At 40.8% G+C, this 19,016-nt stretch overlaps 1 protein-coding gene across 4 annotated transcripts in view; it reads left to right on the top strand.

Moving 5' to 3' along the window:
• CHST8 (carbohydrate sulfotransferase 8) overlaps window positions 1-19,016 on the top strand; it is a 201,977-nt gene that overhangs the window by 39,965 nt on the left and 142,996 nt on the right. For 2 of the 4 annotated variants that reach the window (XM_059481520.1, XM_059481519.1), the window contains exons 1-2: window positions 2,507-2,576; window positions 4,042-4,219. In XM_059481520.1, coding sequence (XP_059337503.1) covers window positions 4,159-4,219 — 61 coding nt within the window. In that variant the 5' untranslated portion in view covers window positions 2,507-2,576; window positions 4,042-4,158. Of the gene's footprint in view, window positions 1-2,349; window positions 2,577-4,041; window positions 4,220-19,016 lie in introns of those variants that run through there. The other 2 variants (XM_059481518.1, XM_059481517.1) reach the window with 1 other exon arrangement.

The raw sequence follows: 19,016 nt of genomic DNA, 5'->3' as shown, positions 1-19,016 counted from the left end.
AGCAGCCTGGGAGGGCTTGGGAAGCACCTGCTCAGCATCCCTAAACCAGGCACTGCCATTCACCAGCTCTGCTCACTGAAGACATGCTAATTAAAGTCAACTGATTGGAAAAATAATTACAGGAGAATGGGGAGACAGAAAGATTAGACCCATAATTTAGAGATCTCTGATGTTTGTGTGTTGTTGAGAGGTATCATTTTGTTGAGAGGAAAGAGGATCTCTTTCTTTCTCAGACTCCTCTGCTTGCTACTTGCAACAAGCAGCAGTTTTTTCTTTAATTATGCAAAACTAGAGTGTTTAAACGAAACTAAAATTAAAGAATAAACGTGGCCTTTTATTCTTTCAAATACATGCTTTCACCTAGCTTTGCTACTGTTGTATCTTGAAGTGTCCTGGAGAGGCTGTAATGTCAAACCTAAAAGGTTTTGTATTCCTGGCCACAGTTATTCTACAGGATGTGGAATAATGTAAACACTCTAACTGTTAAAAACTGCTATTGTAGCATTTCTTGCACTAATTAAAACCTGGCTAGGGATCTCCTTTCTTGACGCTGCCTCTACTTCAAACAAAAACATTTCAGCAAATGAAATCCAGGGAAAATGGTTTCACATTTTAAGGTAATAATAATAATTGTTGTAGAAACCCACACTTGCTCAAGGGTATAATTCATTAAAAAAAGATTTTAGAATTCACCACTAAGCAAATATAAACCCTTGTTTTTTGGGGGTGGATGTTTTTCAGCTGCTCCCTCTCAGGTGATGATTCTGCATTTCTCACCAGCTCTGTGTCCCTCCAGCTGGGAGCATTCCCACAGGGAGGGGCAGCACTCAGGGCTGCCAGACTGGAGCCCCTCCACCTCTCATCATCATCATCATCATCATCATCATCATCATCATCTCATCATGTGGCCCTCCTGAAAACCCTCGGGCAGGGCACCTGCCTTGTGCCTGTTGGAGCTTCCTCCTCCCCATGGGCATGCAGAGAGCATAAATAGGTGCCAGAAAGGAAATCCTGTATGTCAGAAAACCAAATGCAATTCTTAGAAAGCTCTGACTGGATTTACCAAGTGATGGTGTGAGTTTGGAGTTGTTCTGGCTTTGCCACCATTGGATTTGGTTGGAAGTGTCCATTCATCCAAACCCCTGCCTGTGCAGCCAAACAAACCCTGCAGGGACCCAGAGACAGGGTGGGTTGTGTTCCCTGTGAGCTCATAACAGTGGTTGGAAGTGGAACACAGTTACTTTGAAAGCCAGTCTGACTCCCCTGGTGCTTTAGAGCATTTGGCATTTAAAGATAAATATATGTAGTAAATGCAAATGTCCATCCATACTAGATTCACAAAAGGCACAAGTGGACCTGCACAAGGACTTGTAACAACCTGCCTTTGCTAGTGCTGAAAAACTTAGCAATGTTTTCTTTTAGTTTTACTTTGTAAAGGTGTGAGAAAAGTTTAAGGTGAAAAAAAGAATACACAATTACTGTCTGCCATAATTTGAACAGAGAATAAAGCTGAATTTGCTTATGCAGAGAGAGAATGCAGGGCTCTGCATCCATTTAAGATCCAAGCATCCCCAGTGTTCCTGGCCTGGAGCTCTGGCTGCTTTACACACTGAATAAATATAGTTGCCACTAAATAATGTTAATAACCTTATCAGTCAGAGTCACAGAATGACTTCATCTTTCACACCTCATGTTCTTCATTGATGCATTTTGGAAATTTAGAATGCCAGTACACCACAGAAAATTAAAAGCTTCCTAAGGAAACCATGAAAAGCATACAAGTTGCCCCAACACAAAATATTCCAGGCACATTAAGAACAAATCTTTAAAGACTTTTCCTGACGTAACTGCTTTGAATCATCACCTCTCCACAACCCATCCTTCCTGCAAACTGATGTTATACAGTCCTTTTGTATCTAAAATCCCCTTTGTAAACAAATCCAGCTTCAGAAACTTTCCTTTAGAGCAGGTCACATTTGCAGTAAAAATATTGGGAAAGCAAAGTGATTGCTACCCCTGCAGCCTATTGCTGACCTCCAGCTGAGCCCTTGCTTCCAATAATGTACTACTGAGAAATCTGGTTACATTTTGGAAACCAGTTCCACTGCCAGTGGAATTTTTAACCCTATACTACATAATCTTTACTACATTAAAAAAAAAAAAGGAAAAAAATTAAAGACAACTGATGGGACAGAAATAGACTGGGTAATTGCAATTAACTGTACAAAAGAAATACTAGAGAAATCAGATATTTGGCCTAAATGAGAACTTAAATCTACTGATCTGCATTGGGAAAATAAATGCACTCTATGCTAAGTTTGGTTTGACTTGGTTTTTTACTTCTTGTAGGCATATTGCACCAGAATTCCAGATGAGAGGACGAGGACTATGATTGCAGAGTGCCCTGGAGATCACATGCAGTTCTTTTCCTGGGTTATAAAACTGGATTGATCTGAGAACAGTAATTATGAGGCTGACATGTATGTTCTCCTTCATCTTGCTGTTTGGAGCAGTTGGGCTCGTGGTCTTCATTCACCTGCAGGATCCAGAAGAAATAGTTCATCAGCAGACACCAGGTTAGCATTCCTGTTTCTATTTGAATCAGCTTCTCTTTCATGCTCAATATTTTGTACTTATATTCTCAATGTGTTTTACATATTTCACAGAGGATTCCTCAAAAAAGGTGTGTCATGCTTAATGAAGGCTACCTTGAAAGTAATTATCAATTTCTTTTAAAAAAATTTGCTGAAAAAAACAGTTCCAAGAAACAATTAATTAATTATACGGGGACCTTTGCCAACGTGCATAGGGTCCAGCTGGGTAGAGTTAAGTTTCTGCTAAAATTAAAATCAACTTTTGCTACCAACTATATCACTGTAAATGTGAAAATGAGAGATTTCATCAAAAGTTCTGTTCCTGGAAATGCACACCTCTGAATCTGAATTTGCCTTCACTTGCATGTAGTATTCAGTGTGTCATGAGATGCAAAATAAGAGATTTATGAATGAGTCACATCAGAAACTTGAAATACTTTAGGATGCATTCACTTAATTTGCTTAACTTCAATTAAACCTTTCATAACTATTATTCATATACATGTCATCTTCCTGCACTGCTAACTTGAAATTGTGGAGAGCCACAAAGGCCACAGAGATGGGAGAACTGGAAAATTGTGGGCTGAAATAGCAGTTTCCTTTTAAAGGGTGGCACAAAAGTAGGAAAGCACCCAAGATCTCTTGATTTACTTGCAGTCCTTTTCTCTTTGACTGTGGCTGTAATGGAGGCTGCTTTACAGCCTAGACAAATGCCAGTGCAGTTACTCTCATCCAGGATAATGCCACTGTGTTCTGGGGTTTGGCCCCTGTGTTTGCTCTGAAATTGTCCCCTGACTAAACAAATGCCTCATAAAACGTTTATTCATTTGACATCTTCACTGTACAGCAGGCACAGTTGTGTCTATTTAAAATCATTGCTAACATTTTTAAATAAGCTGAACTGGAACACAGGGAACTCTTAAATAATTACATTAATTGCTAATTTCTGTGTCTAGGTTTGTTAAGTGCTTGTTTCCATGTCACTAAACAGTCTGTATTTAATATGTTGTTTATTTAGTCCAACTGCACACACACCAATTTTGAAAGCAGCCACTCAGCTGAAACTATAGAAGTAATGAATCTGCAGTGTAGTGCAAAGCAGGGAATTAACTAGTTCCTTCAGTGCTTTTGCAATTTATTTTTGTATGCTTAGATGCAAAAGAGTTTATAGATTAAAAGCAGAGGTACTGGCCATATTTGACTGAAACTGGCCAGTAGTTTAGGCAAGGAGGAAAGATGTATGGACAGCAAATGCAGGCAGTACTCTCACGCATTTAAGAATGTGGAACTTCACTTTGAAAAGTTAATTCTTTGCTCCTGAAAGAGAAGATTTCCTAGTGTGGTCTCAAAACCAGTGCAATTTTCTATTTTTTTTTTTTTGTTGTCTGTCCCTCATCTTGACCTGTGCTCTGCCAAAAACCTCTTGAATGCTGACTGCTGATTGTAGTGCTCTGGGAAGTGATTTTTGAGAGCAGTGCAACTGGAGAAGGGGACACCCAAGCATATTTAAACAAAAGCAAGTTTGAACAGAGCTCCTGCCCCTGGCAGGGAAACTCACTGTGTAATGTGTAATTGCTGTGGATACCTAAAACACAAACATGCCAACCATGCTGTTACTGCCAAAGGTGTGTAATCAATTCCTCAATTCTCACATTCAATTACTATTTATGTTAATAGGAGCCAGACTGCACCCTTGAGTAAATGGTGCTCAATACAATTACTTTTATTTCTGTTTGGCTGATTTTCATGTGTGTTAAGTGCTTTCAACTCCTAGTGGACTGAGAATGATACCAGTTATCACTGAAACATATTGGGTGACTTAAAGAACACAGGTAAAAATATCCATTAATTCCATTTCAAAATAAAGGCTGGCATATTTCCTTCCTGGACAGTCTCCTGTGAAAATCTGTCAACCTCAGATGACATTTTTGGCGTGCTGAGGAGGATCTTTCCCTGGCTGTGCTCAGAGTGCTCCTCCATAAAGGGGCCTGGTTCTAATGGAGATGGGATATTGCTATAATTTGCTTGTCTGATTGCTCTCCCGAGAGAATTGAACAAATGCACGAATCATTAAGCTACTTAGGACAACAGATTCTGCATGGAAAAGCTTTACTGGATTAGCCTTTGCTTTTGTATTTCCTGTGTAGTGAAACACATTTGCCAGATGCTGGAATCAGCAGGGCTGGAGAGAAGTTGCTAACACTCATTTTCCACCAAAAAAGCAGCAAAGGAACCTTTGCATTGTCCAAAAGGACATTTTTCATTGTTAGTATGTTCAGTCATTTCTAATTTAGGATAGAACAACTTATGAAACAAGATTAATAAAAATACTTTGCTACTTCAGTTTTATCTGTCTGTTTCAGAAATTGTTCTTGATTGTTTAAGTCCTAGCAAGCATGACAGTGAGACCTTGATGTAATACTTAAACCAGTATAAAATCCACAGTCATAAAACTTTGAGTAATGCTTACATTACTTTCACTGAGCAAAGTACTCCTGACAGTAGCTGTTTGTGTTGATTTGTTACTATTCATTTATTCTTTCCCTATGCTTCACATTGCTACCTAATTGTGATGCTGTACTGAGAAAGCAATATCAAAGTAATTTTCCACAACATTAGTTACAATTTTCTTCTGATCTTCCAAGTGAAAAAATCCCATCCTGTTGGCTTCTGTGAGCGTATAAACCTTGATTACATTTATCTGTTGGAAACCAATGCTTACCAAGTACATGTGCCCAGGATAGAGGGTGTAGGGCCTTTTCTGCTGATTGACAAACGTGCTGCCTGTGTAGTTTATTTATATAACACACATCACTCTGAGCAGATAGATTTAAGACAGAAAACCATTTGGGGTGGGCAGAACAGATTTCCCAAAGCAATGTGTTAAATACAGCAGATATTCCTGTGGTCATTAAAGACACAATGACTTCACTTAGGACAGCTGTTTTCTTGGTGTGTATGAAGAGTGCTCTCAGTGGGGGAACTGAGGGTAAAAACTGAGGAGTGGTGTGAGTGATGGTCATACCCCATAGAGGAACACAACAACACAATGTTACTGCAATAATTCTCCATGTATAATTGTATATGCTCCCTGCACATGCATTGGTGCACAAACACAGGCTGGGCAGAGAGTGCACCGAGAGCAGGAGAAGGATTTGGGGGTCTTGGTGGCTGAGAAGCTCAACCTGACCTGCACTGGCAACCCAGACAGCCAGCCCTGTGCTGGGCTGGACATCAGTGTTGGCAGAATGTGAAGGAAGATGATTCTGTCCCCTGCCCTGCTAAGGTGAGACCTCACCTGCAGAGCTCTGGGTCCCCAGCACAGGAGGGACATGGAGCTGCTGGAGAGAGTCCAGAAGAGATCACAGAGGTGCTCCAAGGGCTGGAGCCCCTCTGGAGCCAGGCTGGGAGAGGTGGGGTGCTCACCTGGAGAAGAGAAGGCTCTAGGGAGAATTCAGAGCCCCTTCCAGTGCCTAAAGCAGCTCCAAGAGAGCTGGAGAGAGACTTGGGATAAGGGCCTGGGACAAAAAGACAAGAAGGAATGGCTTCAAACTGAAAGATATGACTTGGATCTTATGCAAGGAGGAAAATCTTCCCTGTGAGACACTGGCACATCCTCAGAGAATCTATGGGTGCTTCATGCCTGGAAGTATTCAAGGCCAGAATGGTTTTGAACAGCCTGAACTAGTGAAAGGTGTCCCCAGCCCAGGGCAGTGGAGCTGGAACTGGAAGATCTTCAAGGTTCCCTTCCACCCCAAACCATTCCACAGCTCTAGGATTTCATGATGTAAAACTTGCCTTCTCCAATAATCATGCCATTATTCTTAAACAGACATACTAAAGGATTTGTTCTAAGTCAAGCACATTTGCACATGGTGCACAAGAAAAAATTAACACATATAACCCCATCCTGATGCTAATGCATAAATCTCCTGTCTGTGACAAGATATTAAACATGAAAAAAACTTTAACAAAATATTTAGCCACTCCACCACTGTGTTGATCCTGGAACTGATGCTGGTTTGGGTTTTGCCTTTTATTTCTTTTATATGTTCTCTGTATATATATTATTATTATATATATGTCCATATGTAACATATATAATATAATACATAATAATATAAATAATAATAATAATACATATGTATTTTTGCACATATATTTGTAGCTCTGTAGCCTATTGTATTAGTAGCTAATTTTCCCATAATTTTCCATAGCCTTTCCCTAGGCAGGAAGACAAAACAAATTCCAGAGCTCCAAGACCTGGGGGGTACAAGGGGCTCCTCTCCTGTCGGGGTTCTTCCTTGGAACCAAGGCTGAGGACAACTCTTCCAGATCCATTTCATGGACCAAGCTCAGCTGGTGCTGAGGGGGGACTACAGAGAAGGGGCTTGACCTGGGGGAAATTGAATCACCACTTGTCCTCCTAATTGGTGCTTTTTATCAATTATGCAAATTTCCTAAAACCTCTGAATATGTACTGATCCCTGTGGGGGTGAGCTTTTGTGGACATCTTTCCATAACTGCCCCTGAAGGCCTTCAAATAAAGATCCTCTTTTATAATACATCCTTACTAAAATGATCTCGAGTTTAATTTCCAGGTTGGGAAAAAGGCAATGGAAGCTCAAAAGAGAAGGGTCCTGTCCAGGCTGTGGTAGCAGGAGATTTCTTCAGCACAGAGAGCTGGGCAGGACAAGAGAGAGCAACCTGGACCAACAACAACACTGAGAGTTGAAATGTGGTGTTTGAGGGACCCCAGGATGGGAAAGAGATGAGGATCTGACTCCATGTTCTCTGAAAGCTGATGTGATATGATATATGTTATTATATGATGCTATACTAAAACTATACTAAAGAAAGAGAAGGATACAGACAGAAGGCTTAACAAGAATGATAATAACAAGAATGATAATAAAAACCCGTGCCTGACTCCTCAGAGTCTGACACAGCTATGGTGATTGGTCATTAAGTAAAAACAATTCACATGGAACCAATCAAACATTCACCTGTTGGTAAACAATGGCCAAACCACATTCCGAAGCAGCAAAACAGGGAGAAGCAAATCAGATAATTATTGTTTACATTTCTCTCTGAGGCTTCTCAGCTTCCCAAGAGAAGAATCCTGGGCAAAGAGGATTTTTCAGAAAATATGGCAGTGACATGGAAGGGCACAGCATATCCTGAGAGATCTCTGGTGGATTGCAATCACCACAGAGCCACAGAGCAGGCAGTCCATGGGCTGGAGACAGGGCTGTGGTGATGGGTGAGGTCCTGAGCACCAGGAAGGATCTCTGCTCCCACATTGGACACAGTAAATGTCTATACCACACTGCCCATGGCTGGACACTGTACTTGACACTGTGTGCTCTATGGACTCCAGCCAGTCATTTTAAAATGGCACAGACTTTTCTAATAGGAGATTTTGCCATATAAAAATAGAGAAAGTATTAGTAATCTTCTATATAAGTCTGTGGGGGAAAAAAATATTACTGCATTTTTGCCATATGGTTACTGAATTCACAAAGCTGTAAGAGTTTTCAGTTTGAACTTTTAAGATGAATATATGGTTACATGCTCATCTGGGAGCTGAAAAAAGGTGGAAAATACATCTCAGATGATCTATATTGTAAAAGCTCCTAAAGGGTGAAAACACAGAATGGCTTTGCACTCTGACTGTATCAGAATTTGAAAGTCAAATATGAATATAAGCAAACCTGAAACTCATCTGACTGAGATTTTCTAGTGATTGCCATCCTACTTCATTGACCACTTTCTAACATTATTCTATCATCCTCTTTACTTTCTGCTTTACTGAGGATGTGATAGGGAGGAGAGGGAGGAGGGAGAGATGTAGGGAAGGGCTGGCACAGAGACACCACAAGGGTGCCACAGCAAATATTGCAGCAGCCTTAGAATAAACACCAGTTGCTCCCACACTGCATTCCTATGCACATCTCCATAATGAACATCTCCATAATGCTGTCCCATTCATCATTTGTTTGCCAGAATGGAAAATTTCTATGAAAATAGTTGAAAACAAACTAGCATTGTATAATTTGGGAAGTAATTTTCCTGCAATTTGCAACTTATTGCTTTTAGAAGCTAGAAGCCATTTCCTTTCCTTTCCTTTCCTTTCCTTTCCTTTCCTTTCCTTTCCTTTCCTTTCCTTTCCTTTCCTTTCCTTTCCTTTCCTTTCCTTTCCTTTCCTTTCCTTTCCTTTCCTTTCCTTTCCTTTCCTTTCCTTTCCTTTCCTTTTTTTAGTTTCTGTTAACATTCTTGAGCCTAAACCCTAGTAAAGCAATTACAGCTCTTATGCTATAGCTATTATATTATATTATATTATATTATATTATATTATATTATATTATATTATATTATATTATATTATATTATATTATATTATATTATATATATTATCTAATGAGAGGAGCTTTGTGGGGTTTTTGTTGGAAAACAAACAGAGAGACTAGTTCTGCTAAATACTTTAAATACTTTAAATAAATGGCAGCCCAGCATTTATTTGACCAGTAATTCTTGTTAACCATCAGCAAGTTTTTCACAGGAGCCACAGCACTGAGGTGTTCAGGCTGTGGAACTGGGATCCAAAGCTGCTGTGGTTTGTTCCTGTCTTGCCCTGCTGCTCATAGATTGTGCTGGATTGTGTTATATCAGGCAATTCACCCACTCTGTGTTTCCATTTCCTCTTATAGAGGGAATTCTCTGCAGAGGATTCAAGGTACCTAAGGACTTCTAGATACCATGACAAAACACCCAACCCTATTAAATATGATGTTATCACCAAATCCAGTGCATTACCAGCAGCAGCTACAATTGCAGTGGTGCACACACACAGCAGATGGCTGAACCAGATCCCCTGCCCTTTTATTTGATGCCATAAAAACCATGCCATTAATCCCAAAAGTATTTATCAGCATAAAGCCAGAGTGATGTAGTGCTGACTCACTCCCACAAATTTCCCCATCCTCCCTCTTTCTGTGAGCATTTCTTCTCTGACTGGTTAAAGAAAAATAATAAAAGGTTTGATATTTCCTTTAAATCTCAGTTTTAAAAACTGTCAGAGGTTGACACTTTGTTGTTCTGTCTGGCAAAAAAAAAAAAAAGCAACAACCTGCCATCTCTGAGCTGCATTCATTTATGGTGCTTGGCAGCACATCATGGGCAAAACTCAGCTGCACCCTGTCAGAGGACTCTCAGAATGGCAGATTCCTGAGAGTATATTCCCAGGGAATGAGCCTGGATGCTTCTAAGATTCCCCTGGACATTTTCAGAAGCGTTACAAAAATGTGCGAAAGTTGATCAGCAGGCTTTAGTTTCACCACAAAACATTTATTCTAAATATAAGGCTGTATTTAATTTTCTATAGAAAAAGTGTCTGCACCAGAAAGCCTCCTCCCATATGTCAGCTATCATTCAATTTGCATGATTTTTAAAATGTAGTAACATATTGAGGAGCTTAAGTCAGTTTAAAATACTTCTTGTATTTTCTGCAGTTTATGCCATTTTAAACATGTTTTATAATATGTGTTTCCATTTCTGAAAGTTATTAATATTCCCTTAAAAGCTTAACCAAAACTTCCTCTCTCCAGCAATATAATCCTTTTTCATTTAGTAAACATTAATTTTCCTTTCATGATTCTCATGGAGCTTGAAATTAAAGGTGGCTTTCTTCCCTATTATGGCTTTCTATGTGAATCAGCATCAAAACTGCCAGTTTACTGCTTTAGCACCAGTCAGGAGAGCAAAAAACCAAAGTAACCAAAACCAAAGTGAACCAAACTTCTTGGGGACATCTTTACCATTTTCTCCAAACCAATAATCTATCTGTTTTTGAAAAGAAATTACTGGATTGAGATCTGTCACCACTTGAGATACACAAGGTGGTTAATTGATTTTAATTTTATTCTGTATAGGCCCTCTTGTGTGAGATATCTCACAGCAAGAGTGCAATAAAGCACTTCCCCATCAACTGAGAGCCTCAGCTCCTAATTCTGCTTCAGTGCCTCAAGGGCTCTGCTGCCCAAGGGTCAGAGCATTCTGCATCTTGTGAAATTAGGTCCCATCCTTGTTACTTTTTGTTCTCAGCCACTGCAGAAGATCTATGTGGTGATTAAGGGTCAAAATGCTCCTGCCAGGCCCTTCCAGTGCTGCCACTTCTGCACATCAGGGAAATTGAGAGATGCTCTTTCCCTCTTTTCTTTACAATCACCATCCATATCTACAGAAATTGGGTCTTTGGGGTCTTCTGCTCCTGTGCTTGGTTGGAAAGCACACATTTTCTCACATCACTCTTGACAGGGACTGTATGTCTGATGTTTTGCTCCTTGTGGCACATTAGCCAAGAAATCTGTGTGTACAGACTTTGGGTGTCCCTAAATGAGGAAAGTAAAACCCAAGGATGTGTGTGCACAGGGCCTGGGGCAAGGCAGGGACATCAGGTCCCTTGATGGAGCAACTGGGATTGGACAGCCTCAGGAGGGGAAAAAAGCAGGGTGAGAATGAAATTCCCCATCCTTCAAGGGTGCTCCACTGCCCTGTTCCTTCTGTATTATAATTCATTTACCCTTCTTCTTCCATTTGGTAGTGCTGAGCTTCCTGTAATGGTGGTGCAGATGATGCCTGGGACAAAGAAAGGGATTTTGGCTTTAGAATTACTTCAGGCTTGAATTTCCAGGAGTCTTTGGATGGCCTGCACCCAGTGCAGGCAGAGTGGCTGGTATGGAAGCAGAGAACACACACAAATCTTGTTGTGGCCAGGAGGACAGAAAGCACAAACCTAAACAGAGGAAACTGGTCACTTGATGAGTGATGTCTCCTTTTCTCAAGCTGTCGGTAGAGCACAAGGGCCAAGGTCCTACATAGCAATTTCCAGCTTGTTGCATTTATTTTCTTGACTTGTTTGACTTGTCTTCACTTGTTAATGAAGTCTTGCACAACTTAATACCCCTAAATCAGACCACGGGAGAGATTACAGGCAGCAATCACTGCTGCTCTGTGTGAATGCAATGCAGCTTTAATTGGGCCCTCCTAATTGTGTGTGCAGCTGCTCAGGAAAACATGATGATGCTTATCTCATCCAGGAAAACAAACTCTGCTCACTATTCCACTGTAAACAAGTGATAGGTGTGTGTTCAAATGGTCACAAAAGTAAATATACCCACCTGAAGGCAGGCACCAGGAATTTTATGCCATAGCAAAGCAATCCTCTACTCATTGAGACTTTGGTGTAGTTCACTGTAATTGTTTAAAACTCATCCTAAAGTGTGACCGTGTTCACAGGGGTCTGAGGATGAGGTAAGAGATGAGGATCTGACTCCATGTTCAGAAGGCTGATTTATTATTTTATTATATATACTATATTAAAACTATACTAAAAGAATAGAAGAAAGGATTTCATCAGAAGGCTGGCTAAGAATAGAAAAAGAAGGAATGGTAACAAAGGCTTGTGACTGACTGAGACAGTCCAGACAGCTGGGCTGTGATTGGCCATTAATTAGAAACAACCACATGAGACCAATCCCAGATGCACCTGTTGCATTCCACAGCAGCAGATAATCATTGTTTACATTTTGTTCCTGAGGCCCTTCAGCTTCTCAGGAGGAAAAATCCTAAGGAAAGGATTTTTCAGACAATATCATGGCTACACTAAAGACTGTGTGGAGAACTTAAACAGGTCTGGGATACCATTCACATGCTCAAGGTGAACATCAGCACCTCAGCCACAGAGTTCACCTGGATACTGTGAGCAGCCAATACTGATTGCAAACTCTGCTTTTCTGTGAGTGTTAAATTGAAACCTGCACCTCCCCTTCATTCAGCTCAAGAGATGCTATTTCCTTGTAAACAGGGAGCTTCCTTAAATCACTACGTAATTAAAATTCCCATTATTCTGCATTTATGAGCTGCTCATTCTCCTGCTGGTGAAGGGAATTAAGTTGCTCAAGAGTGTACCAAGTCAGGTGTTATTGACACCTCTGCACTGGTGATGTGAGTGTTCAGTGCATGCAAACCACATCCCTGCCTGTTCCAGTGGTGTATGTCACCCATACCTGCAGAAAGCTTCATGATTTGTATTTTGTAGGAGAAACACAAAATGAACAGACCTTACCAAACCATTATAACAACAGAGTTAAGAACAAAAGGCATATGATCTCTCCTATATCTCTCCTAGAGTGGAAGAGGAACAGGAAAAAAAATGTGTGCAGCAGAAAAATGGTGGGCAAGGAGGTCTGAGAAACATCAGCTGACACAACTTCTTCACATTGAAATTATCTAATGAAAAGAGGTTTGTGGGGCTTTTGTTGGAAAACATACAGAGAGACTAGTTCTGCTAAATACTTTAATATTTTCTAAAAGAAAAAAATATTATTAAAATAAAAATTTTAATTAGATGAGAATATAATATAAAATTTATTGCAGTTTTATAATGCATGTTAATAGGCAATGGGTCCAGAATCTGTGTGACTGAAGTGCTACAATGGAGACAAAGGAAGTATGAAAATGTACATTTACTAAAGTTACCTTACAATAGATAACAAACTTAGAAAGAGCACCTGGAATTTTTAAAGCCCTAAATATTTCCAAGGAACAGTAATGATATAATTATCTGATAGTTCCATATACAAATCTTTGAAATATAATACATTCTTAATGTCTACATGTTTGCACACCATATTTTTCCTCCTGCTTTTTTCCAGAGATCAAATTATATATTCAGTATATTCTGATTATTCTCTGCCTTTTCCTCTAAAGGCAGTGGCTTCAATTCTTAATTGCGACCCGGTGGAGATAAGTTCACCACAACATAATTTAATGAACTGTGGAAGAGTTACCTCTTTCTGCATGAAGTATCAAGCTGCATGTCAGAGAAAGAGTATCTCCTAGGTGATGTTTCAGTAGATAATAATTAAGTAAGACATTTCCTACAATAATATCACCCACACACAAACGCAGCCCTTCCCCCCAAATTGGACAATACATGAAGTGAATTAATAAGCCAAGGACACTGTTCCTAAAGGGAATTCAGTCCCACAATTTCTTTCACAGATTAGAAATCACAAAGCTACAGTACAGACAAGGGAATTTTCCTGGTTTCCCCTTCAGCTTCAAAGGCTGGATTGTACTTGATTTACCCTTCACACCAGTATTGGATGTGCCATCACCAGAGTCCCTTCCAAGGGTGGAGGGTTTCCTTTTTGCCCCAAACAATCCTGAGCAGATCAGCAGAGCACTCCCAGCTCACACAGCTGCCAGCTCAGCACCCCCTGCCCCTTTACTGGGGCCTCTGGGAAGAGATTTCTGCAGCACCAGCCTTGCTGTATTGTTAAGTTATTTATATTTTTGTGTAGGGAAAGAAACTCAGGCTTTAAAGCATCCCCTGTGAGCAGGACTGAGCTGCCCCATCTCTCTGAGCTCCCTGCCATCCTTCTCTCCCTATCCACACCTGCTGCTTGCAGCCTGCCCTACCTGAACCAGGGAAGGCATCCTTGTGTCCCTTGTTCTTTGCTCATTTTTGTTGCAATGTAATCTTAATTAGATTTCAAATTCCTCAAATTCGGGCGTGCAAGTCAAATGCTGGCTCCTACTGAAAGGTGTGTGGATATTTTGGCACTTTTACATCATTCAGCCACCTTCACCACAGCTTCCACACCAGCACTAACTGATAATCATGTGATTAAAATGAAAGATGTTTCACAAAGAACTGCTGAGGCAGCATTTCAAAAATTCTGAATATTTTAATATTCATTAATTAAATGTTTCTGTGTCTCTGTCCTTTTAGCAACCAACCAACAATGCTGTTAAAACATTCAAATGCAGGGCTAATTATTCATATTCCAAGAGAAACCCTATTTGCTACAACAGCAGCTGCAATTAGCAAGGCAAACCCTCTTATTGTAGTCGTTTAGAGGAAGCAGAAGCAAGTACAGAGCTCTGGTCTTGATGGAAGCAAAGTATTTGCCATGAAGGGAATCTAGGAATCTAAATTCTAGGAGTCTAAATTCTTCTCCATGAAGAAGGTGCATGGTGTTAGAGGCTCACCTTGCAAAAGGCAATTCTGCTTTCTGCCTGTGGCTTTGCTCCCTAAACAAAGCATTTATTAGAACCTGTTGCAGGTAATGACTGTTTTTATAGCCTAGTTGCATGAATCTGTCTCTATTTCTTTTATTTAGCAAGCCTAACTGTTCTTTGTCAGGAATTTCCCAGAACTAAGACTCCTTGAATGCACAGTTGCATTTGGATTTATGTGTCCATCTTCTCCACAGCTGTGTCTTAGCTGGGGACACCTGGAAAATGGAAACGGGAGCCCAGGTGCTGGTGGCCAAACAGGATTTTAGACACAGAATGGAACAATGCATAGGTTGTTTCATTGATAATTTCACTGTTTTTAACCAGGAGGAGGAGCTGAAGCCAGACCCCCATGGCTTGGAGCCTCCAAGGAGGGGTGGCCAGGTCAGGGTATGCAAAATATGTAGGAACCATTCTATGCTATATTTTTGAGTCCATGGATTGTTTTTGTGGTAACTTAAGGATCCAAAAAAAAGGGAAAAAAGTAAGCTTACACCTAGCAAACCTCCATAGAAAGAGGTCTGTATGTCCACACCATAATTTTAGGAGCTCACAAACCTAATGGATATTGAAGCTCCAGTTTAAAGGGTAAAGTAACCAGAAATGCATCTAAAGCTATGCATTTGTCTTGAGCTATAAACCAGAAATAATCTCTCCAAAAGGAGTTTGAGGCAAAGCATATTAAGAGTGCTCCACACCAGATATAAATAACCACCCAGCTGGAAAGTTGCATTTCCTCACTGGGCAAGTGCAGGATGGCCAGCAGTAAATGTGCCTGTGCTTAATGGCCCTTTTTGCAGCCCCACTCAAGTTTACAGGGAAAATCCCAACCCCAGATTTCTTCATTTGCCACATTTGCTTTGTCACTGCTCAGAGCACTTCTGAGGATGAGTCTTTGAGGGTGCAGAGCTCTCTTCCCCTGGCTGTGGTTCCCTGTGCTGCTCATCCATGGCTGCAGCAGTGCTGTGTACAGATCACCTTAAATACACTGCAGCTGCTCACAGCACCTACATTTTAACCCTCCTGCAAACATATTTCAGATCCCTTGACATTTCTTTCTATATCTGAAATAGCAGAAAGATACATCTGGGGAAATAACCAAAGCTTCAGAATGGTCAGTCTGGTTTAAAATTAATTTTCCACAAAAAGTGATGCAGAAGTGATGCATGTGGCCTCTGCTACAGCTGATACAACCTCACCCTTCAAGCTGTGCTTCCATTCAGTCCCTGTCCCTCTGCCCAGACAGCACTGCCAGCCCCTGTGGAAATGAGTGAGACTGGAAGGGGACAGCACCAGAAATCCTGCAGGCATTTCTGTAGGAAAGTTAGAGAGGGGAGGCCCTAAAGCACCAGGGCTCAGCCTCAGCAGGTTCCTGTGACCCCTCTGCTGTCACACCTCTGGTGCACTGGGCACATGGATCTCCCTTGGATTGGCCTCTCATACACATAAATAGCTAATTTGCTCAATTATTATGGCCCCTAAAGCAGGTGGAGGTCCTTTAAATGTACTTTAAAAATAGCTTTGGAAAACCTGATTCAAAGACTGTTGGAGATCTCAACTCACCTTCCAGTGTGTCCCAAGAATTTATCAGCTCCTGCAGCCCCTGCTTCAACGGAGTTGAACTCAGCTTACTGAACATGATACTCTGCCTTTTTCTTATTGCTGGTTAGAATTCATATTCACAGTGCAGCACTTTGAATCAGAGGTTTTCCCCAGATGCCTCTGATGCTTATCCTCCTTTGTAAAAGAGAATGCTACTTCATCTTGCAGAGCTGGTGGCCTCTTTTCAAAATCCACCACACTGCAAAGAATGATGTTGTCAGACAGACTGATCTTTCTCCAATAGCTTTTGCAGCACTTTTGTTATAAAGATGTTCAAGATAACATGGAAGAGAAAAGGAACAGATTTAGAGTCTCAGGATAACAAAATACAAAGCATGACAAAGAATCATAATGCTGACACTTGGAATTGAAAGAGCTACTGAGTGAGTCTGAGTTTTGGGGAAGAATAAGGGAAACTAGTCATGTAGCTTGCTAAAAATAATAAACAGATTTTTGTGAGACATGATAACAATATTCTTTTTAAGGATTGTTCATTGCTTTGTTTCATTGCTGTAACTGATATTTAATTGTACTAACTGGAAAGAGCATCAGTCCAAGACAGCACACCTTCAGCAGTCAGCCTCCAATTCACAGTTAACTTAATCCAGGGAAATATTAAGTACAATAAAAGGCAGGAATAGCATGAATATCATGGGAACAGAAAGCCACAGAACTTACTCTGGCTCTGTGAAACAGAAATTATGATGAACAGATTTTTAAATGCATTGATGTGGAGAGTCCTTAGTAACATTACACTGACTTAAAATGATAGCCCAGCTTTTGGGGCTGAGTTCTGCTCACAGCCCAAGGTCTGTATGCAGACTGCTGGATGGTGTTTTATTAAAGGAGAAAATATCTCAATCCATCACTTACTGGTAACTCTGTGTTAGCAAATTTCTACTGGTGCTAAATACTTTGCCAAACCTGAGATAATGAAGAGTAGAAAGTCCCCTGGAGAAGATCTCTGAGAGTGCAGGGGGCAAAACACAAGGTTCATCATGCAGCTGCACATCCAAAGACAGCTTGTGCAAGAGTGGAAGAGATTCTTCTGATACCCCCCTTCATGGGAGTTCTGTTTTTCAAGTAAACAGAAAGCACAGCTGCCTCTAAGCTCACCTTATTTTGGCTAGATTTCCTATTTAGTGGAGTTAACTCTCCTACTGCGAGAAAGAAAATCCGGAGGGAACAAGAAGCCCTGAGCCCGTGCCTGGTGGTAAATAAAGCCTGGATCTCCTCAGGGCTGAGGGACTGCCCCATTCCACATTCCTGCACTGCAGGAGAAGGTTCCTGGAGCAGAGTTTGCTGTTCAGGGCTCAGTGTGCAGCCAGCTGCTCCTGCATCCACTCCTGTGAGGATTCTCTCTGCTGCACCTGGTGAACAAATTTTAAAGGACACAAACAACCAGCAGAGAAGTTACCTGGTGGGCTCTCTCCAAGTGTCTTTTTCTTGCTTTCTGCCTTTGCAAACAAGTTAAAAATGCAGCAAGGAGGGAAATTGCTAGTGACACCTCAGACCTTGCTGGGTCTCCTACTGTCCCCACTCTGAGCAGCACAGAAAAGTAGTTATGCCAGTTAAGAGGGGTGGAGTAATCATTTGTGTAGTAATTACATATCCTCTGAACAGAGAGAGACATAGTTCTGCCAGGATTTTAGAAGCTGTGGGAACCTTAGAGGAAAGAATTCAAACAATTATTATCTCTCTTTCTGTAACCATTGTTTATAGATATGATTCTCCAGAGTGTACCATTCACAGCTCACCAATAGGTGAGAGAAGATTCCTAAAAACCAATCAGGTCTTAGGTCCATCATTGTTTCTTTAAGTACTGTAGATTTCTAATAGTAAAGTGTCTTTTATGCCTTCTGATGAATCTGTATCACCTTTGGCTGTCCCCAATACCCCTTTGGTGATAATTTGGAAATAGCAGACATCTAATTTGTCATTTTTGAGTGAAGTCATCTAACACAATTTCTGAATTCTCTGGATTTTTTGCACAAAGCATTGTAGCCTGCACAAGTCTTCTAATTGAAACACTATCACAGTGAATAGCACATACCAGAGTTGAGGATTAGGTGATCTTATTCCTGTAATAGGATTTGCCTGCTAATTGTCACTGAAATGACAGCAGCCTGTGTTATTAGGAACAGAGGAATTGCCATGGTGGCTCAGATCAGCAGCCCTTCTATCCATTAAAATGTCCTGTCTAGCACCCAGCAGTGTGTGATGGTTTAGAGGAAAAGGCAAGGTTGTCTGTTCTGGAATAAACTGCTGCCAGGTAAAGGTTCCTCAGTGCTCTCATTACTAACACACAAGTTATGCCCTAACCCAGGAGCACTCATATTTCTTACAGAACTCCTTTTATGTTGGCAAAGAAGCACAGTCTTTTAACTTCTCTTCATAAAATTCTCTTTATGTGACCCCCGGACAATGGTTTCATTCAGAAGACACAGGGTGTGATGGCTGTCCTTGTTCTTCATCTGAATTTGTTTGTGGCATCCTGGTCACATCCTTGTGGTTGCATGGTTAGAACTTAATGAGAGACAAAGACCAAAAATTGAGGGGGTATTGAAGTGAAGGGGAGACGACCATCCGATTGATGCATCGAACTCCTTTTTATTGATCGATCAGTCACTTTATATAACAGTGTTAATTAACTTCATGCATATTGCAAAATCCAAGCTCATGATAGGCTAACAGAGAAAACTCTAACCACTCCTTTTGTTTTACAATACCTATGAT

The sequence above is a fragment of the Ammospiza nelsoni genome, chromosome 13 (assembly GCF_027579445.1).
Source record: "Ammospiza nelsoni isolate bAmmNel1 chromosome 13, bAmmNel1.pri, whole genome shotgun sequence".
Lineage (NCBI taxonomy): Eukaryota > Metazoa > Chordata > Aves > Passeriformes > Passerellidae > Ammospiza > Ammospiza nelsoni.
This window is presented reverse-complemented; position numbering and strand designations above follow the sequence as displayed.